Source organism: Serinus canaria, chromosome 1A (genome assembly GCF_022539315.1).
Source record: "Serinus canaria isolate serCan28SL12 chromosome 1A, serCan2020, whole genome shotgun sequence".
Classification (NCBI taxonomy): Eukaryota; Metazoa; Chordata; class Aves; order Passeriformes; family Fringillidae; genus Serinus; species Serinus canaria.
Genome location: NC_066314.1, coordinates 56,680,478 through 56,703,821, shown reverse-complemented (window position 1 = coordinate 56,703,821; position 23,344 = coordinate 56,680,478). Strand labels below are relative to the sequence as shown.

The following is a 23,344-nucleotide window of genomic DNA, read 5'->3' as shown; positions in this document are numbered from 1 at the left end:
GAGCAAGGAAAGCCTGTGTGCTCCAGGTTACGTGCTATTGGATACAAGACTGACATAGCTGGCCCTCCAAGAACTCCAAATATTACAAGATTCTTTTACTTTTGAGGGACAATTCAATGCACTGCATCATTGCAACATAAAAGAAATTCCTGAACAGGGATGTGAAGTTTCTATATTGGGTTGCTTCAGGGCAGAATGAAGGCTCAAGCAGCCATTGCTGACCCATGGCATTGCCAACAAGATTATAAAGGGTCGAAGGATCCAAAAGGATTTTTACCACACTAATAGAGCCTATAGGCTTGGATTTACATGGAGGTGTCACCAAAAATTGCTAGAAGTTCTCCCACAAAACATCTTTCATAGGAAAGTGCTGACTGCATAAATTAAAATTTCCACAGAAATATCAGCTTTAATCATCCATCAGCTTTGATTACTTTTTTATTGGAAGTATTTCTCTAATGTGGTTTGGCTGGTCTGGGGTTTTAGCTGAAACCAATACCCAGGAAGAATAAGCCAAACTGATAGTGAAGCCACCTTTAACATCCATGCTTAGATTAGATTTGTGCCTTATCCAGTCCAGGGAATATTTAACTATTTAGATGAACTGGTATGGCTGCAGAGGGAAAATTTAAATAAGTATGTTGTGGTACAATAGGACTGGCTCCTCAGTGACAAGGGCCTAACACCTACTCACTGCAGAATTCTAAAACTGATCTTGATTTCCATTCCAAAGCTTCAAAGGCCTCAATTTTCATTCCAATACAAAAGAGAAACAACTGGTAGAACTTCTGTACTTTCATAGGAGAGAATTCTCATTTCTCTGGACAACTTAGCTGTTATTGCAATATCACCACTAATGCCAAATATTAGGGAAGATGGAAAACCAGTGTAGCCAACTCTTATGAAAGGCTTCATTTTTATTAAAATTGGAGTCCTTAAGGCATGTAATTATGTAAGAATCTTGGGTTTCTTGTCATGAAAAATCAAAAATTTCTTCCCTGTGCAGAGAAAAACTTGAAAATGTGTCCTCCTAAAGAACAAAAGCCAGAAGGCAAGCAGGAAGAAATTAAATTGAATTTTTTTAAGAAGATCTCAGCCTTTTTAAGACAATCTCATGAATTTGATGGAGGAATTATTCTTTTTGGGAATATTTGTTGACTTAGTAACAATAAGACTCCCCTAAGGAGACTTCCCCCAACTCCAGTTCCTTCACACAGTATAATCTCCATGTCTGGCCTCATTAGTCAGAATTAGCTAAAATGCTGTTGAAGCTGTACCAGGCAAAGGCTGTTGCCAGGAAATAACACATCTGAGCTGAGAAGAACTAATACATTTTATATCTGCAGTCAGACAACAAGCACAACTTCAACTAATGCCACTTTGATGCAGAATTTGAATAAGTTTCTTATCATTTGCCTCAGAGTGAGGGAAAACTTTCTGAATTGCCAGTTCTGAGATGCATCCTACCTTACACAGGATATGGAAAACAATCCCAGCAGCTGGAACACATAAGGAAAAGGAAAGCTATGAAGAGTTTCCATATGTCAGGATGTGCTGGGTTAAGGATACAGCATACCCCAGATTATATGCAACATATAAATTCCACTTACCAAAGCTTTTCCTTCATTATTACCTTCTGGATAGTGAGGGTTAACCTGGAAAAGAAAAGAAGTCAAATACAATCTCAATAGCTTTCAGACATTTCATAACTGGGGGAGAGGGTTTGGTTCAGTTCTCTATTATGTTTCCACCCTGCAAAAGGAGAGTGGAGTTTTAGAAGCAGTGTGAGAGTAAAAGATTTACTGCATCAATTTCTGGCTGACTTAGCTAGCTATGTCCTCACCTCTAGAAAGAGCATCTTGCAATCAAGCTTGTTAACTCAAGAGGAATCTCAAATAACCAAACCCAAAAAGGATGATGAAGAAAGCACAGTTACTATTCTAAATGCAGCCATTTACAGTCACCCACACACATGCACATGCAATCAGTTCCAGGATTGACCCTGGGCAGACAGACTGAGATAAAAAAACCCATTCTCTATGTCTACTGAGATTTTTCAGGAGAAGACAGTGAACTCAGAACTAACACATCTTTGAAACAGGAGTGACGATGCCACTAGAGAAAATAATTTCATTACACTGTAGTTCTGTTTAGCTATTATTAATGGGAATAATATTTTTATGTCCTATCAGGATTATCAAGCATTAATTAATACTAAAGTACTGTGAGAAAATAATAAATTTTAAGTGTTACTATTTAAAAGCTGTTTAATATCATACTTTTGACAAGGGAAATATGTAGCCTATAAGATGGGGATTATGTAGGCAGACATATCCACAAATAAACAAAAACCACACACACCCACTCACTAGCTGCACATGAAACCTTTCAAGATTTGATTTACACGAAGAAACAATTTTGTGTCAATATTTACCAATATTCCCTGACACAGGATATGCTGAAAATGCTGAAGTAAGATTATAAGTTATAAAAGACAATTTTGTTCATAGGCAACTACAGTGTGTATACATCTTACAGATGAGTACTGTCATTTTCTTGGCTTGAATTTGGCATTACCAGTGCGGAAGAGTCAGAAGAGAACTGCACAGGGCATGATGCATGAGTCCCAGTGGAACTTTTCAATATCACATTATCATACATCTAACATTACACAGCCAACTGTTGTGAAGAGATTTTGTTACAATGATAAGACTTTTATTAAAAAATAATCATTTATATCTCTTTAACCCCTCAAAATGCCCACTCCTCTCCACAACAGAAGCCTGAACAAAAGAGGAAAACTTTCAAATCTTTGTCAAATGGCTGAAAACACCTTCCCTATGCGTCACAACTTGTTGTGCTAACACAGAAATGACCAAGGGTTTATGCTGTCTCCATTTCATTTTTTGCATTAGCTACTGTGTTACCATTACAAACCTACTTTAGAGACCCTGCCTTCTTCCCTGTGCTGACACCTATCTCAAATAGTCCATTTTGCTCCTCCCTGACATTGTCACAGTCTCCCAACTCCAAGTGGCTCTTGCTACTGCTATACAGCAAGAGGAATGAGAGATGAACACCAAAAAACTAGAACTTATACACCTATGTAACTGTCTTCACATAGTTTTGGTTACTTCTTAAGTTTCCACAGCTCTTTCAGCATGACATTTGTTCACCTGACACCTTAAAATAACCCTGGTGTCCCAATTTTAGCAGCCAAGCTGAGCTCTCTGCCTTCGGTGCCCCATCAAGGAGAGACAAAATTAGCAGGCAGTGCCCCTCAGTCCCAGCCCCACACCGTGGCTTCCAGCAAAGGTGCAGAGAAGGTACAGGAAGGCTGAATTTCTATGCTACCTTCAGATATTGCGGGTTGCAAGCTAGCAAGAAAAAGTCTGGGTCATCTTAAGTTTGTCCCTAGAGCAAGCACGGAGAACTGGGCACTGAGGACTTGATCCTACAGGTTTTCATTGAAGGACTCAATTGAATAGAGTTGCCTACTCAGTATGAACCGAATTCTGCTATCCTTCAGCTGCCTGCTTTCAACATAATGGTGATTAAAATATATATTTATAACAGTAACAGGAGAAATTAGGAGAATCTCCCTCCCTTGACGCTTCCTGCCTTCTTAAAAAATGAATGAACTGACTGCCCTCAATTTTCTAAAACAGGGCTGAGGGTGATGGACACAGAAGGCTCAGGTGAGAAATCAAGTACATCCTTGATGAGGCCTTTTCTTGCCCTGCTGTTACAGAAATAATAAACACAAAAAGACATTGTTTAGAGAAAGTTTTGAGATGCTGACATTAATAAACACAATGGAACTCAGTTTTTAGGCTGACATCCAGGGCCCCATTTTCAGCTCTGGTCAGCAGTTGCCACTTTCATTTTCATTTCAACTGAGATTGTTGGTGCTGAGGGTTTCTAAAAAACAGACCAGTAGCTATTATCCCATGCTACATTCGCCAGGTAGAAGGGGCATAAATCATCCAGTATTGTGTGTCATATTACACCTGTTCTGAGTCCCTTTCAATATCCCAGCCCAGAATAACCTAAGGACACAGTGACAGTCTCAGCACTCCAAAACCTATTGCTTTTTCTGATTTTTGCAAGCTCACTTCCACATTTTCAATAAATTGCCAAAACAAAAGAAACCTTGAAAAGAACAACATTAATATTTTTATCTTGCTGCTAATGAAATCAAGTAAAATTTTCTGCAGGTGTTTAGAAAGTAAGACTGATATGCTAAAATAGGCCTCAATAAAGCTCAACACTTGTCAAGCTTTTTTGTGTCACTGGATGTCTTGAAATTTCAATTTACTGAATTGTACCTGAAATACAGCAGTGAATATTCCTGCAAAATGCCACTGGAAGGTGCATGCAGCCAATATGCACAAAGAACAAGAAGAACCACAAACTGCAGAGCTTAAGCAAATGTAATTGTATAAATTATTATTGTAATAGTTTCATTGTATGTTGGTTTTTTGGTTTTTTGGTTTTTTTTGTATATCTCCATCAGCTTCTTTTCCAGCAGAGAATAATCCAGAATTCCTAATCCTCAGCTGCTTGTTTTTCGACAAACTCAGGTACAGTCATTTTTTACCCTTCCATGAATGGGAAATAAAAAGTTACCACAAAAAGAGTTTCTCATTTACATTTCTCATTCTGGAGTTTAGAGAGAGATTTGCAACTACAGAGAAGGCAATACCTTCTTTTAAATCTACATTTAAATGGAATTTAGTTGCACTCCTCTACAAGAAGCCAAATTCCCAAATTGTGGTCCACACAGGGTATCTGAGAGAGCCTGAAGGTGCTCAGGCTCAGGAGTCAGTGCTGCAGGTAGTCCTCCTGAGTACAAAAATTGGTGTCTCTTGGACAGATTTCAGGCTCAGCCTTGGTACACGGCGCTATGTGAAAAGATTAGATGTCTGAACACATATATATATCAGCATCCTCACCCTGTGGGAGCAGCAGAAGGGCCCCAGGAGAAAGTATATATGACAAACTCATAATAAAAGTCAGCTTTTACACATGGAAAACTGAGGTATAGACAAAGTCTTTATTTCTGGTTAAAACCATGTGGCAGGAAAGAAATATCATTGCTGAATTTTCACTTAGTGACTTTACAAAATCTGTAAAGTCTGCATTGCAGGAAGGCAACATTCATCTCTGTGTGTTTGTGTGCTACTTCTGGTACTTGGTGCCAGTGACCTGCTAATCCTGAGAGGGATTCCACTAGATTGAGCACCAGAAGTTCCAGGCTCTGTCATCTCTACTGATTAAAGCTGCTCAAAGTTGTACCTTAAAGTTTCCAAACCTCACAAGTCTACAGAGCATCATTTCCTGGGGTTCTGCTATTGTCCAGATCATCTCACAGGTTATTCCTGGCTTTAATTTCACTTTTGCATCTTCACATAGTTAGATATCCTTTACAATCCAAGAAGTTTGAAACTCTACCTTTCTACTGAACATCGTTTTCTTGGAGGAATGCATGGAAAGTACCCAAACAGGCTATTTTTGGACAGACTGTTAAGAAGGAGAGAGAGGAGCTTGGGGAAAGAAACACCCATGCTGATTTTAATCAAATTTGGCAATCTAATTCATGATTTTAATCAAGAATTAGATTGCCAAATTTCAGCTAAACGAGCATTTTAATGACTTGGTTAAAACCTGCATTTATGAAGGAAACCCTGACAGAGAAAGCATAAAAGGATCTAATTCAACACGCTCAAACAGTCCCCATTTCATTTGATAACCAGCCTGTTAACACACAGCCTGTTACCCAGCCAACAAGGGCAAGTGTTTTGGGGAAGAAAAGCCAGGACAAAAGAAAAATAATCCACTTTTCAAATCTTTCATCTTCATTAGGCTTGCTTTGTTCTTTGCTAATGTCATACTGATTAGCTTTCGATAAATCCAAAGGACTTTTGCACAATTTCAAAGACTTTCAGTGGTATTCAAAGGACTTTTGCCATCTTATTAACTTGCCAAACAAAGACTGGCTACAGCTCTACCTCAACAAACTCCATTCAACCCCTCCTCAGCATCACCACAGTGCTCCTGATAATCATCATGCAAGCAAAGTTTAAACATCTTAAAAGACCTTTTCTTTCAGGATTGTATTTTCCTCATGAGCCATGTCTTAGCAGATCAGGCAAGTTTCCAGGGAGCACTGGGAAAGCTGAACCTTTTTATCTGCTTCAGGCTAGTCAAAAACAGGAATGAGAAGCAGCTTCAACACTTTCCTGTCCTAATTTTTCACCCTCATTACCAGAAGAAAGATCATCTTGATGGCATTTCCAGTTGCTGTGTAAGCAATGGCAGGCCAGCATTTTGCCATGCCTAAATCAGCACAGACTTAAAGGTCTCACACAAGCAGCATAAGCTGAAGCAGCTCCATGTCATGAGTGGTAACTGGGAAATTTAATTTCTTCTACAAGGATCAAGGGCAGAGAACATGAAACCAGTGCTCAGCCCCACTCAGCCATATCCTATTCTGTAGAGGAAGTCAAAAGGAAGAAAAATGTCTAAGAGGCCCTTAAGTGTAACTTAGATGCTGGGCCATAACCTTAGTCTGAGCATCAGCAGCTCTGTCAACCTGTGTTATAGAAAAGAAAGCATCCTCATCTCTTCAAGAGTCATGTTCTAAATATTAATACCCCATTATGCCTTTCAGTGGTCCTCACAGGAGTAACTAGGGATGATTGAATTAGACATGACTGATGTTTCTACTGTTAAAAAAAACAAAACCAAAAACCACAGGCACACAAAACCCCAAAAACAAAAAAAAAAAAAAACAAAGGAGGAAAGTCTTGGAAACCTCCGTCAAGCATCACAGAGGCACAAATACAATTGAGTAAAAGATTCTCAAGTGATCTTGAAAAAACAAAAATAATGCACTTAAGGACAGACGTGTTTACATTTGCTGTTTTGGAGACATCAAAATGCAAGGTGTATTTTTAATAACATAATTAGGCCTTGTAATGACTAAATGACAATAAAAACTGTATTAATATCTTTCTATTTCCTCACTCCTAAAGCTTGTATATGTACAAACATGATCCCAGTGCAGCCACCTTCAGGCAGGATCGAAAGAGCTGAACACTCTCACAGATCACAATTGCAAACGAGCTGGCTGGAGGAAAAAACTTTCCTCTGAGATCCAGATTTATGAAGGTATTTGCACACTGACAGAATCCACCAAAGTCAAGACAAGTCAGGTCAAGAAATTTAGACACATTCTCAAGAATTTAAAAACCTTGGAGAAATCTAGTTCTGGGTTTTGTTAAATGGACATCTAGATCTGTCACTTTAAAAAGCCATATCCAAGTCTGCAGAACAGGTCAGGCTGGCTCTGTAAATCAGTAATCCATCCTCCTCCTCTGGATCTCTTCCATCTCGTCATGCATAGCTGTAAATTATCCTTCTCTCCATATAGAGCTTAAAAAAAACCCACACTCCTATGAGACAGAAAAACTGAAATAAGGCTTCCAGTGCTGAGTTCACCCTGTCACCTTGGCAAAACCTTTTTCTTATGAGAAAACATTTAATCAGACAGAAAATAATCAGAATGAGGTGCTAAAATTTAATGACGAGACACTGGGGAAAAACAGCCTGAAGGGAAGGGTTTGAAGAAATCTTCAGGTGAGGAGGTCCCACAGTACCAAGGAATGAAATCGGTGAGGAGATGTGTGAAGGCCTTGGTAGATGCTGCCATCTCCTGGCATCTTCTCTGGCTTACAAACTGTTCCTGAGCAAAAGCTAGCTCACATCTCAGTTAAACAAGGCCATTTTTATTTCATTTTATTTGTTACTTCTGAAGGCAGAAGGAACCACAGAGCATTTAACACTGTGTTGTCCCTCTCTGCATGACCAGGGCATGACCACAAGTCCTTCTGCAAAGGTTTGTTTCCATGTCAAACAAAAAAGAAAATAAAATTACACTGGCAAGCTGTGGTTCTGTTGTTGCTTCCTAAATAAAAAACATCTCTATCAGTAGTTCAGTTTCCAACAAGTGGATAACAAAAGGCCTAAGTTATGAACTTCAAATAATCAATCTCAAATGCCTTTATAAAACAACCTATGCAGGACTCCATTTTCTAACAGTTTAAGGGAGTGGAATAAAAGTCCATAAAACTACAGACAGTTTCTTCAAGGCACCAGGAGTTTAATCTTGATTTATAGCCTCAAGTTTAAGAACTGATTTGCCTTTTACATTTCTTTTATCTTAGCTAATGCTGAGTATACTATTACCCATACAATTATGTAATCTTTCTTAAAATCTCATTAAATGCTTTGTTTTCCATTCTTGTGGGATTCTTGTGGCAATCTTTACTATTCAGAATGCAGGAGAGGATTATTTTCTCTCAATATTAGCTTGAGTATGTACTCAGCTATCTCCACCATTATCCCAATCAAGTGATTATTACAACAGGCTTAAATTTACTATGAAGGGCATGGTCCTGTCCATCTGCATAAATGCATAGCATAACAATATCCATAACATGGAAGGCTAATATTTTTAATCACAGAATCATAGAATGATTTGGGTTGGAAGGGACCTTAAAAATCCTCTAGTGCCAACCCCCCACCATGGACTGTAAAAGCAAAATTTAACAGCAATTCTCAATTTAAACTGAATGATATACATAAGCTTCTCTGAAAAGAAAGGGGCAGCTTGGGGCAATTTTGACCAAAAAGTGGAGTCAGGTAATATGGGAAGAAATTATTCAAGACAGACAAGAGAAATATGAGTAACTTCTACTGGCCATTGATCCAAGAGTTCTCAGCAAGTGGCTTACACCACAGTGTGGTGAAAATCAGCTGACAGTCCTGCAAAGCTTCAGGAGTCCCACCCAAAACACTCATGCTCTGGTGCCTTAGCTCAGTGACCCTGTTCCAGCACAGACTATTCCCTCTTCCCCATGCCTGCCCCACCTCAGGGACAGCACCTTGTGTCTGCCCAATCCAATACCTGAGGAAAAAGGACATTTCGGAAGCCTGTATTGCCACTGCAGTGCTCCACCACTGCACTACAGCCTTGCAAGTTGGACTGGACTTCCTGTTCAATTAATATTCATCTAACTGTCACTGCATCTCATGTGTGTGTAACCCTGTACTGCTCAGCCCAAATAAATTCAATCATTCCCACCTTCAAAATAGTACTTAGTGCTAAAATAATCCTAAAGCTGGAAGAGTGTTTCATGCAGGATTTTAAGAACAGAGTTTAGAACAAAACTCTGATCAGAATTGATCCAGCTTAATTACTACAATTGATTACAGCTTAAACCCTGCCCTTTCACTCTTACAGGGAGAGGAAGGAGAACTCCATAAGAAAGCCAGAGAAGTTTTCCACAGCAGTAATTGTTTATGGCCACAGTTCTGGAGAAACACAGAATGTGAACATTCAGGCTGCCATTTTACCTGCCTTAATTCATTGAGTTTAGTTGAGTTAATTTCGTGCTAAAGACCTCACTAGATTTACTGCCATATTTTGGCCAAGGTATCTAGTAACTAATCTATTCAGCTAGGTAAAACAGAATTATCACAGATTTTTTTCTTACAAATTCTGCACTGTGATTATGTACATGCTCATGAGGTTTCATAAGCAACATACTGTGGGCTTATCTATTGTCTACTGCAATATCTGAGATCAGCATGTGATTTGATAGATGCAGATATATTTTGTAATTATTTTAGCCACACCTGAGAAGTTGAATATGAAATGACAGACTTATCCTGTATTTCTTGTGTGTGGGCACACATATCAGTTTAACAGCCTCATAAAACAAGTGTTAATAGTTTCAGTATGAATTGCCCAGTTTAGAAATCACAGAACCAGAGCTGCTCTAAATGTGGAGAATAATATTAAAAGTGCATGTTTTGGTTCAGCACAATTGATAAGCTGATACTCAGTTCAAAGAGACTTTTATCTTGGCAATTTAAAATATTTAAAAGGTTATGTGTGTTCATGAGAAAGGCACAGCTGTGTGGTCCCAACCTGCAGCATCTGCAAAGCTATTCAAGCAAACTGCAGCTCACTCCCACACACACACACAGATGGCTTTGGGTGCCTTCTACATGGGCTACATGCACTGAAAAGACTTTTGGGAAAATCTTTGTTACTTTCAAACATCGAATTTTCACCTAACCTTACAGCCTCTCTTTATAAATGTAAAGCTTCAAAATAACTTGGGTCATTTTCCTGTAACCAGGGCTATAAAAGGATCTTCAACAGAACTTTTTCTAAAAGACTGCTGACTCTGTGAAGATGGGAATAAAACTCTGTTCTGAGAATGAAACTCAGCAGCCTGGATCTTAGCTGGTGGCTTAGTGCCTAAATCTCCTGCTGAAGATATGGCTCAGATCTTTTGGGTGAAAACAAGCCCTTAGGACACTAACAGCAGAACTCCTGCTGTCTCTAAAGAAGACAATTTCTCTTTCCAGTTTTTCAGCTGAGTATTTGGTTCCCCTACTTTGGGAACGTCTAAGCCTGTGGCTTAAGTTTTCTAATGTCAGACATCATTACCAGATGTCTGACATTGGATTTCCAGATTTCCAATGTCCCAAATCTTATCACCAAATATCAAACTCTTTGTTCAGTATATTTCTTCTCCGTCTTAAGTACTTGTGTGAGAGCACACAGACACTGTGAGTGACCCAGGGTGTGCAGAGCAGCAGAGGAAGGGCAGTGCAGGTGTGTGGAATCACCAAGAGTCTCCCACTGTGACTCCTTTAGCAGTGCACCTTTCAGGGTGGCTCACCTTCAGCCCAAAGTCTGGGAGAAGGATCTAGGTTGCTTTAACGTATTAGTAGGTCTTTAAGAACTTCAAAGCACAGTAATTAAAATTAGTCTAAATAATGCCAAGTGGAAAGAAGATTAGAAGAAATACTACTACTTGAGATTGTGTCAGAAGTCAGAGATATCAGAGGTCTTTGAAAGGCAACAAAAATCAGGTGACTTTTTGTACTTCTAAGGAAAACGGAATTTAGGATTTACACATCCTGACTTCATCCTCTCTCAAGTTTATTACAATTAGATTTACAAGTACCCACCTATGTTTTCTTTTACTGAACAATGGTATTGCCTCACTTTTTTTTTTTTTAATTAATTTGCTTACTGTAGTATTGAAACACCTTTATTAGCTTTAATTTCCTTAGTTCTGTGAGGCAAGCATCTTCAATTTTCTTAGTCCCCAGATTATCCCCTGAATTTAACAAGCTGCAGGGGCTCCCCTTCACAATGAGGCTCAGGAGTGACCCACCAATCCCAGACTAGACTGACCGGTTACATCTGGCACAGGATGACTCCAACGAAAAGAGAAGGCACAGGCTGCTCACACAAGGTATGAGAGAAGAAAAGGGAGGCACGCAGGGGAAGGACACTTCTGCTCCTTGTCTGAGGGTTGACCCATGCAAGACTGCCCTGCAGAGGCCTCCATGGCACACATCAAGCTGATTTAAGGGCGGATGAAGTAAGAAAAAAGACAGTTATAAACAGTGATGAATCCTGATTTACAACAGCTGAAACTGTGACAGAAATTGCATCATTAGCCAACAACAGAATGCTTAGAAGATTTGTGAATTTTCTTCTTGTGTTTGTACTTTTTATTCCATTCTAGATACCTTTATCAAGGAGGCTTAAACAAAATCAGGTCATGGCAATGTGTGACGCTGTTGATAATCCATACCATGAGTAATCTCCCTGTGCTGCCAGAGCACAGATAAGTGCTCAGTAGGCTTTGCCCAACTGATTTAAAGTTAGGTCACGCACACGAGGTGTCTGCCTGCCTGTTCATAAATCTTTGACGTGTCTGGCTGGCTGGTGTGTTGTGCCTGACATACGAACTGTGCAAAATACAGTTCACAGAGTTTTATTACAGTAGTACCTTTAATATCTCCACCAGAGGCATTTTACACCTGACAGACACAGTCACCAGTGCAGCTCTCCAGTCCCAGCAGATCACCTCTGTTCAACCCAAAAGCTCTTCCAGCTCTCACTCTGCTGTTGCCAATTATATTCTGCATATTAGAAGTCTGCCTGATGGGGATTTCCTTTCCAGAGGTAGAAAGAACCTAAACTCAGTTCTGACATTCAGTGCAGCGTGGCACCTCTTCACCTGAAGCTTTTTCACCTAAAAATCCCCCAGACAGAGCCCCTGGTGGAAGAAGGAAGCCCATCAGTATGCTCAATGCTTTTCCTGACTCTCCATCAGCTCAGCTAATAAAATCTTCCTACTGGGAGCATCCCTCACTATAAGCAGAAAGGAAAATACTCCCATTCTCAGGTGGGAGTACTGGTTGCCGCTTGAAAATTAGCTATTATTAGCAGTCCACTGTTTATATTTTGATAGTGGTCTTGACATAATTAGAAATAAATGAAAGTTTGATAGCTCCTGTTTGCTCTTCCTCTGAATTCAGTGCAGGCTGTTACAGGAGCTGGAACACAAAAGCAGTACCCTGGGAATACTAAAGAGCTGTCTGCATACAGAAGCTGCACTGCTGTAAATCTAACTCAAGCCAGCCAGAGCAAGTCTTTTTTCAGGGGTTCCCTAACATTAGTGATTTATAACTTTCTTCTGGCAGTAAATTTTTTCACTCATACTTCAAAGCATAAGTTAAAATAAGCAATCCTAACTAAATCAGTGGGAAAAAAACCCTACTTTTAACTCCATTGATAAAATTTGTACACAAAACTGTCTTAATATGGATTAGATATGACTCAAAAAGTTCACAGCTTCTTAATGGTTATCAAAATATCCAAGACTGTACCACTTCATACACTTGGTATTATCTGCTGTATTCCAGCTTGTCAAGAGCCATATTTTATTTTTAAGGAGTCTTAAAATATATTAAGCTGCTCTTTTGGGGAGTCACAATACTCTTATGCTTTAATACAAAGTACCAGATAGTAACCAGACAAGTTGCAACATCTTCTTTCTCCTCTGGGACCTTCCATTCCGTCAGAAGGGGCAGAGACTTCCCCAGAACTTTTTAAATTTGAATTTTAGTCAAAAGGCAAGAGTGCAATAGCAGAACCCTGCAGCCTAGTTAATCACAATGAACTTGCATGACACCAATCCACAGTCACAACACCACTCCAAAAATCAAGGGCAAACAGGAACAGAGAGATAACTGAGCCCCAGGGTTTTCAGTATAAACACTGTGCATATTTAACAGTGGTGTTTGCCCTGCAAGCCCTGGGTGCAGCAGTACAGTATGACCCAGCAGGGGCCCGGCGTGGGACCTTTGTGAAGATCTACACTGCAGACCCACCTGCTACAGCAGTTCTGAACCAGCAGGACTTGGTTAGGCAGCACACAAACACTTGTTTAACTGGCATTCTTACCTCTGCAGCCAAGTAGTTTCCAGTTGCCAAATGCTTAAATCTAAACAAGCTATTCCACTGTCCTGCCCCTCCCCGGCAAGGGTCATGGTGGACAACCTAAAAGAAGAATTTAGATTTTAATCCTGATCCTCAAGATCATCCTTCAGATCACTGACATTTCCTGCAGCTCACTCCTAATAAAAATATGCAAACAACATCATTACAGCCTGCCAAAGAGAGGAATTCTGTGCTTACATGAAGCTCACTATAGATAACTTACATTTACTTTTTGCCAAGTGCCAGGAAATACTCCATCTATTACTTTCTGTGCTTTCATTAATTTATTCCCTGCAAACATGACGAGCCATATTTTGCTTTTTAGTGACATGCTGTGAATCTGCAGCTCAAGAAAGTAAGGAGAGCTGTTCTACACTACTAGGCACTACTTAAATGCAAAATTCAATCCATCTTACATTATTTTACCAATTATACCAGCTCTGTTTTTGTCAATATTAGGGGCTTCTGAAAATTTTTCATTCAAGTGATGTATCCTCATACCATCTGAAATATCACAGGTTATTTCTTTTATCCTTTGACTGAGATGTAGGTTGTTTGCTTTCTTCAAATCTAGCAGTGTCTGTCTCCTTTAAGGAGGAATCTCCAATAAGTACACATGCAATACACTCTACTCCAGACAATCCTTACCCAGACAAATCAACCATTTTTCTGAAGACTGTTCTAAATACACAAAGGTTGTCCATCACACAGGAACTTTTGGGTACATAGGAGTTACATTATTGTAGTATCAAGGATTTGAGACATATCAATTTCCAATGTTTCTTAGTTGAACAAAAATGTTTACTATTTCCCTTCTCAAAGTCATGCCCATTCACAAGACCACCTTTCTTCAGATAAACAAATGTTGATGTGTTGTGTGATGTTTGGGAGATTTCCTGTCAGCCACGGATTTCCATTTTTTATACTGCACATGAAGTTAAACGTAAACACTCAAAACTCAGGAGAGGTGAGCGCCCTTTGATTGGCTTTGGTAAAATCACACCATTTACGTCAAGTCTGAATTTGAAATTTGACTCTCCCTCATTTCAGTGCAGGCAAATATAGCAAGAAAGCCTCCTGTCTCCACACACACAGAGCAATAAAGCAGCTCGTCAGGGTTCATCCTACACAAACCGCTTCATGAAATAATAATAGTTACAGGGAGGTGTGTGATGATATCAGGAGCCTATGAATGACTCATGTTGTGCTGAAGTTTTTTTACTGAGCCCCGGCCTTCGCATCCTAAAATATTTATAAAGAGAAATAAAAAAGACCTCTATTTCCCACAGTGCTTTAGAACTTGTTGCAGACGTGGCTGACTGACGTAACGTAGTGCGGAGGAAAATGTGTTGTTTCTTCTCATATTCATCACAGGTCAGAAACTTCTCTTGCTCTGCATGAAACAGCCTCACAACATCTCCCTAAAGAAATAGGAAAAAGAAGCACTGTTAAGTGGTAGGCAAAGCCTCCAGAGTTATTTTCTATTTGTAACAGCTCCAGTGATGCCAGCAGAGCTGATAGAAAGAAAATACTTCTGAGCTTCCTATTTCTGGAGCAGGTACCAAGTGAAGAGCATTCAATCTTAGGACCAAGTCTGGAAATTAGATGGGGTAACTCAGTCCTGCAGGAGACCCATGGCCTTTTGGGAAGGCACCACAATGAACAGTGGGCAAAAATTAACCTGAAGATGATTTTTAATTCTAGTTAACTTTACTAAATTGATTTTTTTGTTTCTAATCTTACTTACTATTTAAGGGAAGTGAAGAGATTTTTCTAACATTCTATTATTACTTCTACTCTGCAATCAACACCAACGCCCCCTCTCTATTTCTTCTGCTGGCATCATTTTTGTTTCTTCCTGCCTCTCTCCAAGACTTGAAACACTATCCTTAAATGGGTCTACAAAAAGATACCATTTTCCCTTTCAAATTCTTCCTCAAAAACTGCTGGTACCTTGACACCTATTGAAAAAAAAACCATTGATAATGATTTATTAAGGTACATGTGAGGACAAATTAAGCTTATCTCTAAAATGAAAATGTAAATTATCTCAGAGTTTAATCTACAGGCATGAAACTGTGCAATACCTCAGCATGTAAAGCTACATTGTCTTATTACAGTTATTGTTACAGTTACTTGGAACATCTCCATAAAGTCCTTATTTCTTCTTTTATTCATGAGGTAATATTTCTCTACAGTTAAATACAGTAAGACTTTTTGGATTCAAAAAACAATTTAAAAATCATACTTACTCCTTTCAGTACATCATCTCGGTAACTACTGAATTTCATGAACAAAGTTATTTTCCAGCTTGTGTTACAGTTGACAGCATTTACCTTTAGAGAAAAAAAAAATCTGATTCTAGTATATGGGGATGGTTTTTTTTTTTTAGACATTCCACTCTTCTGAAAGACCACACCTCATCTAGGATGGCAGGGGACATGGCTAAGCTACATATCTGTACAGCTCTTAACACTGGTCCTGAAGCTCTCAGGTGTTAATGATTGTAACATTGGAGAAGACTAGGTGGGGAAATGTTGCCCTGTTTGCTGACAGCCTACCAAGAACACCCCTAAGGGATACTGAGTGAGGACTTACTCTTACTTCAGAGTTTGAGATACTCAAGGAAACCTCACAGAGTTATCACTGCAGCAAGAATATTTCATCTTTGGTTTTTGAGGCTAAGCTGGAACCAGTTTTTAAGGCTGGCTTAGAGTCCATCGTGGGCTCACGGTGGATTCTGGTTACCAGTAAAGCACAACACATCACAGAATGGCCTGAGCTGGAAGGGATGTAAAGTTCATCGTGCTCCAAGCCACTGCCATGGGCAGGGACACCTTCCACTATCCCAGCTTGCTCAGAGCCCCATCCAGCCTGGCCTTGGACACTGCCAGGGATCCAGGGGCAGCCACAGCTTCTCTGGGCACCCTGTGCTGCCAGAGGGATGGTGGAGGCACAAGGGACACCAAAGAAGGCCTCAAGCATCCACAGCCCTTTATTGTCCTACAGTACAACCTTTCACACTCTTCACCTTGCATGCATTGCACCTGTGTGCCCTCTGTGCCCTTTGGTGGTTGGTCATGCACCTGGGCACTCCAGGTCTCATTGCCTTCAATGCTGCTCCCCTGTCCTGCACAACTGTAGCCACAGCACCAACCCAAATTACCACAAACTGTGTGCCTACAACACTGTGCCAGGCCTCACCACCCTCATAGGGCACAATCTCTTCCTTATATCCAACCTAAACCCTCTCTCTGTCAGTGTGAAGCCATTCCCCCTTGCCCTGTCACTCCAGGCCCTTGTTAAGAGTCTCACTGTGGCCTTGAGAGCCCACAGGAAAGACTGAGGTCACTCCAAAGCCTTCTCTCCTCCAGGCTGACCAATCCCAATTCCCTCAGCCTTTCTAGGACCATCTCAGATCCTGCCCTCCTGAACTCACCTCTTTGCAGCCAGGGTTGTCTAGAAGCTCAATGTTGCTGGCGTGCAGAGGCTGTCCTGCATTGACTGGCATGAGAACAACTTTATCTCCCACCACAACCTGGAAGTCAGAAATAAAATGCAATTTAGACCTAAGTAGTTATCCAATAAAATGAAGTAATGAAGCATATTTAGAAAATTATTTAAATGCATGCTCTAGGAGTGGCACTCGGTGAATTTATTTGCAGACAGTTCACACAGCAGGTCTGTTCCCCCACGATCTGCAATCACTTGGGTTCAAGATTTCCAACTATTCAACCCTTGCATTCCCAATAAGCATGTCCCCTGGTTCAGCAGAAACTCCAGACCATGAAATAGAAATGAAACTACGAATTCCAGGAACAGCTCAGTTCATCCAAAAGTTACACTAAGTTCTCTTTATCCCAAAGAAAGCTTAGAAAGTAATCATGAGCCCCCAGCTCATGAGGACCATCTGCTGGCAAGTGTCCTGACAGGCTCAGTAGCTCTCTGATTCAGACTGCTCAGGGGCAACCTAGAAAGGCACAGAAATTACTGTAAATTCAGGAAGAGGTGAACACACTCCATCCCCTCTGCTGTTGCTCCCTAAGTGGTGTTTGAGATCAGCACAGGCAACAGGTACAACAGCTGAGAGACCTTCCCTCTACAAGAGGAATTCCTAGCTGGCTCCCTGCAAGCAAATTTGCATGCCCTTGCAATTCTTTCAAAATACAAAACTTTCTTTAACCTGAAAACTGCTTGAGACATGCATATGGAGAATTCAATTCATGCCTGGAAGGGGGAAAAATAAATAATAAAAAAATATCAATCCACATAGATTGGTTGGCACTGGGTCCTGATTTGCTTATGTTGTTCACAGCAATTTTGAGCACACACAGACACGAAGACAAGTGGCTACATGTGATTTTTTACTACATGAAATGCTGCACAAGCCATGCTTTCTTTTGGAAGACAAAGAAATAAAAACACTTTCTGCATTGATCAGCACATTTCCTATGAAAAAGCTGAGCCCAGTTCAGCCTTGTGCAACTTCAATGCAGGTGAATTTGGCCCCCTCATTGCAGAGTGAAAAGGAAGGTTTGTCTGTTCTTTACCAACACAGCTAAAATAAACAGTAGCGTAAGACAGTGTCACCATGCTCAGATCACACACAGAAATCCTACTTGATCCAAGGCATGGGAACAAGTTCACTAACAGAATCAAAATAATGACTATAAGACACATTTCTTATGCAATACATTCCTGCATGCCATGCTTCACACAGACATTACTTACAGCCTGCTTTAAGAAGTTATGACCAGACAATTCATTAACCAAAATACCACCAGGTTTGCATCCTGCAAAGTGGAATCAGGACTTCAAAATTGTTGCATGTACACCAGGACTACCACAACTAAATCAGTAAGAGAGCACATCATTAAACATCTTATTTAAAAAGAAAAAAACAAAACCCACTAAAATGACAAATAACTGCAGTGCAATCCACACAGCACCATTCCTGCTATCAGGGCATATTTCATTGTTCAGTCCATCTGGAAGCAGCTCTAGCCTTAATCAGTCCTATCTTCCATTGAAGAGCAGCTTCAAAAATTATGAAGACTTAATAAAAGTCTGCAGAAAATACCGTAGTTATGTCAATTACTGTAAATTTTCAGTCATATTTTTAATTACTTTCATTGACTTGCAAAATTAATCAGTTGCTAGTGAAACTAAGCTAACCTTCTTTCAGAAAATGAAGTTCTAAAATATTTCACAAAGCTGAAAAGCTCTGATCACTTACCAGAAGAGTCACACTCGACTTCCTGTAACAGATTCCTTTTCTTTTAGCACATATGGCATACCTTGCCTGCATTACCTGGTCAGTAGCAGCCATCCAAGAAGTAACTCAGACCTCACTGCTCTTGCTTAAAAGACTTTCTAAAACATGTTTTCTAGGGAATTTCCTCATTATAGCACAGAAATAAAATTTTAAAAAATCTCAAAGTTTCTAAACAGAGTAGGGGCCTGATATACTAAGCTAACTCCATGAATTGAAGTTTCCATGCCTGGGAGTAACTGAAAAGGAAGCAGTGAGTAAAAGGCTGAAGCCTCCCTCCATCTGTGAGAGAAAAATGAACTGGATTGCTACTCCTCTTGCTACTCCTGTCCTCTGTGAAACGGCTGTCTGGTTTGTGTATCTGTTGTAGAAGTAGAAATGCACAAAAGCAGAGAGAACTACCAGAGCACTAATGTTTATCGCTGGAAATTTGCAAAGAAAATTGCCAAATCCTTTTGGGCCTAGTAGAAACAAGAAACACCTTCCCTTTATAAATTCCCTCTGTAAATTACAGTGGCAAGCTGCCAGCTCTGAAAGGCAACCTGGAAACACAAAAAGAGCAGCAGGCCACTCCAAAGGAACCGAGTCCATTGAGTCAGGAATAAGGCAGTTTGGCACATGGCCCTCAGGGCTCAGAGCCTGTCAGATAAATCCCCATGGGAATGGGCTGGGAAAGGGGTCTGGGGCATGGGATGCCACTGCCATCACTGCACTGATCTGCAATCTTTGTAGATAGCAAGTCTGCTTTCAAACCCTCTTGTGTGCACAACAGTGGGAAATGGAACCAAAATCTCTGTAGTGCTGAGGATGCCTTTGAAAGCCAAGGATGGTTCTGCTGCTCTCAGCTCTAAGGGCTCACCATGGCTTTGCAGATAACAGGTGGGAATGCCAGGTCCTCCCTCTCAAGAGCATGACACACATACCTATTTTCAAGGCATGAGAAATTTAAAAAGATGCTGAACTGACGTTATTCCAAGAAATTAAGCCAAAGCAACAAGTCACCCTTTTTTTTTCTCTCCAAAGAAGGAAAAGAAATACCAGGCTAATGTTTGAGCCACGTTTGTTTGAGCCCCTGAGCTGAAAAGCCCTGCAGAGGCCATCCTGAGGGCTATATTTGCTCCCTTTTCTCTGCAACAGGCTTTGAGAAAAAGGAGGATTTTCAAATACCCTTTTGATCACCATGTGGAGCAGGGAAAGACTCTGACTCTAGGGATATTTGACCAGGAGCTGGGAATCCAATCCTTCTCCTCTCCACAACAGATTGCAAAAGGAGTTGCAAGCAACCACACTCATCATCCTGGAGAGCATTCCAAGGGCTGGGTAACCACAAAATTAATGAGAGAAAATACACAAAAAAAGAGGCATTCCCTTCTACAATCCTAAGAAGGCTTTCACTGATTATGCACAGGGGAAAGCAGCCAAACATTCCCAGCCAGGTCTGCAATAAAAAACCACACAAGTTCATCATCGTGTGGCCTTCCCAGAGGCAGATCTGAATTCTCCACATTGGGCACTTAACCAAGCCACAGAATGAAGAAGGGAGTTGTAATCTCACGGCACAGCTCTCAGATCTGCTGCAAAGAGCTCTCCTGTGCATTCTTCCTCTCACCAATATGCAAGACTCCAGCTGAAACCAACCCAGAAAAGGCTTTCCAGACTACTCTACCCAGCTCCAATCATAGATACCATTTTCACATCAGAAGGGAATACAGATTTAAAGAAAGCTGATGTCTTTCCTAGAGACACTCTTTACTGACCCCTTGAAAAAAAAATGTTGCCACAAAATTTATAAAAAACCCAAAACCTTTAAAAAAAAAAAAAAAAAGACTCCAGCATAAACTATGATTTCTTGTCAGCTTTGTAAACGTGCATTCAACAGGCAGACTTAGCAAAGAAGCCCCAACAGAGAAGCTTCAATGTGGCAACACAAGAGATTCCAGACCATATAATTTAGTAACACTTTCCAGTTACACATGAAAGGTGAAAGTCCCAATTACTCTTCTAATTTCTTCTTTCCTGAACTGAATCCATTATGAAACAGGCCAGCAGAGAAGAAGTTATACGTCCCGGAATTCTTCTCCCTTCTCCTTCTTAACACATTCAGTATTTCCACTTACATTGTCACCTTCACTCCTCAGTTTCCAGAAGGGCTGGATATAAAACCAGGAGCCCTCATTCCCTGCAGCATCCAGGGACACCCGCATGGCATTCTTCTCTAGCAGAGCTGGCAATCTCTTGTTGACTGTGAGGTATTTGTTGCTTTTTATGTGCAGTAGCTGGGAACAAAAAAAAATTTTTTTTAAAGTACAGCTTTTAGTTGCTTTTTCTCCCTCCAGTCAAAAGAGGAGGCACAGGCTTTCACACTGCAGAGATTTTCTATAATAATATAAAATAATATAAAATATAACTAGAAGGCAGTTATCAAAGTATGCTAGAGTTTAGGAAAACAGATGATCCATCTCAGATTGTGAGAAATGTGTCAGGGATCAATTTTACAGCAAGGCAAGTGTCCATTTCAGTGCTCCCTTCAAGAATTACATCCATTACAGAAAAGTTGTACTGCACTTAAGAACTTAGCTCCTGTCTCATTTATATGTCATGAGATACAGATTACTTCAATGATTTAAAAGGAGCTGCACAGCACCTCTGTAGCAGGATTTTGAAATAACTCTTGGTAATAAAAGACACATATTTACATTCAGATTCTAAACTGCAGCACAAAGAAATACACATAGAATTTTTATTATGACATATTATTTAAACAGGAATATACAGCACTTCTGGTCGACTTTGAAACAGGCAGAAAAGTACAATATTGTAAACTTCACCAAGTTCTGTTTACCTAACCCTTGACAATACAGATTATAGCGGGTAGTTAGTTAATTTTCACTGTAACCTTGAAATGAAACAACTGTTTCCTTTCCAACACTGAGAAGGCAGATGGATTTTCAATATGCTTACCTGGATGACGTTGCTGTATTTTACAATTTCACCCAACAGCTTTCTGTTCTCACTTTCATTCTGCTTTTGTTCCAGTTCTGCTGCATGCTGCAAGAGAATTACTATTTCTTTAGACTCTACAAAAGAAGTACCTGGAACACACAGTGCAAAATGGAAATGTACCTGATTTAAATCCTGCAGCCTACAAACATTACTGCACTGGAAATATTAGCACCCAAATCCTGACGCTGATTTTGACTTTTATATTACCCAAAATTGGGACTCTGTCACAATTCATGGGTGACACCTAAGAAGCATGCTATTTTAAAATTTTCCAACCCCAAAAGGTAATTCCAGGGGCTTTATTTCATCCAATAGAGGATAAAAAGGGGCCTATGATTAGCTTCTCCCTGTCACCACTCCTTTTACTTGTTGGGGTTTAATTGTACATAAACACATAGACTTTACAACAAAACAAAAACATTAGCTCACAATAGGCAACATTAAAATTAAACACAATAGACTGGGTCAAACATAGCCACAGAGCAAACTCTCCACTCCCAGCACTAATTGCTGTGTAACCCTGGCCACACACCATGTGCCTTCCTTGCTGGTTTTAACTGGAAGCACTGGTGACCTCCCCACTGCCCACAAAACTGTCATCCAGGTTTAACAGGATCTTGTTTTCACTTAATCTCATGCATTCAGTTACAACACCAGGCCAGCCGTTTTTCAGGTGCAGATGAGTTGTTCCATCCACACTGTATTTGAGACAAAATAAAATCTGCAAAAAGGTTCACAAAAGAATCACTTAGACTGAAGACAAGGGCAAACACAATTTTGAGGAATGCCCTGGCTAAAGCATTGAGGACATCTCTTTGTCCACTCTTCTCTCTAATGCCTGGTAAAGATTTCCAGCATTATTTAAACCAGGGATCCTGATTTTAACAACTCCATTTTTACATTATAAAATTTCTGAAAGGACTAGCTTGAGGACTAGCTTGCTTACAGCAAAGGCAAAACCCCCAGCTCAAAGTAAAATAAACACCAGGTCAGGGGCTTTAAATGCCAGTCAGGTGGTAGGAGAGCTAAGGAGAATACAGAGTTGCTATGGTGGCATAATAATACCCATCACAGTGGTTCCCAAGGCACTACTAGTTATTATTCTTTCTGGTGCTATTGTAATTCTACAGCCTGCAGATTGAGATAAGATTACAAATACAGCTGTCTCTTACTTGAAGTTTCTTCAGCAGTGCTGCTTCAGTATGGTTTCCTTGTTTGGCTTGCTTGGCTTTCCAGTACTGCTTCTGGGCTGAATATCTGTTCATAGGACACACCTTGAAAAGGCAGTCTGGGGAAAGATTGAAAGAAATACTCCTCAGTCATATTGAAAGACATTTCCTTCATTTGTAAGTATGTGTTGGTTAGGTTTTTCTGTCCAGAAATGTCCAGATACCAGTGTTTAAACACAGCCACCAAGTCAGCTTGGTGGCAATGATACCAGAAACAGGGTGGCACAACATTAGAGTTGAACCTAAAGCCTTTAAAGGCTCACAGGTTCCCATTCTGTGCAATTTCTGTAAGAGCCCCAGGCTGAGATCCTGCCATATCTGTCTGCTGCTTTGTTAGCACTCCAACATCACAGATGCACTGCTTGAAGGCACATGAAGCCTTGGAAGAGGGGTCCTGCTGTCTGTATACCACACACCTAGCTTGCCCAGCTCCTCTGGATCCAAGGGTGGCAGGGGCAT

General features: G+C 40.3%; 1 protein-coding gene across 1 annotated transcript in view; it reads right to left on the bottom strand.

Moving 5' to 3' along the window:
• Positions 1-23,344, bottom strand: part of ITPR2 (inositol 1,4,5-trisphosphate receptor type 2) — a 242,864-nt gene that overhangs the window by 183,823 nt on the left and 35,697 nt on the right. Inside the window, exons 3-10 of the mRNA XM_018918626.3 lie at positions 22,829-22,944; positions 21,615-21,701; positions 20,771-20,929; positions 16,821-16,919; positions 15,634-15,717; positions 14,656-14,802; positions 13,346-13,441; positions 1,611-1,655 (exon numbers count right to left, since the gene is read on the bottom strand). Coding sequence (XP_018774171.1) covers positions 1,611-1,655; positions 13,346-13,441; positions 14,656-14,802; positions 15,634-15,717; positions 16,821-16,919; positions 20,771-20,929; positions 21,615-21,701; positions 22,829-22,944 — 833 coding nt within the window. The remainder of the gene's footprint in view (positions 1-1,610; positions 1,656-13,345; positions 13,442-14,655; positions 14,803-15,633; positions 15,718-16,820; positions 16,920-20,770; positions 20,930-21,614; positions 21,702-22,828; positions 22,945-23,344) is intronic.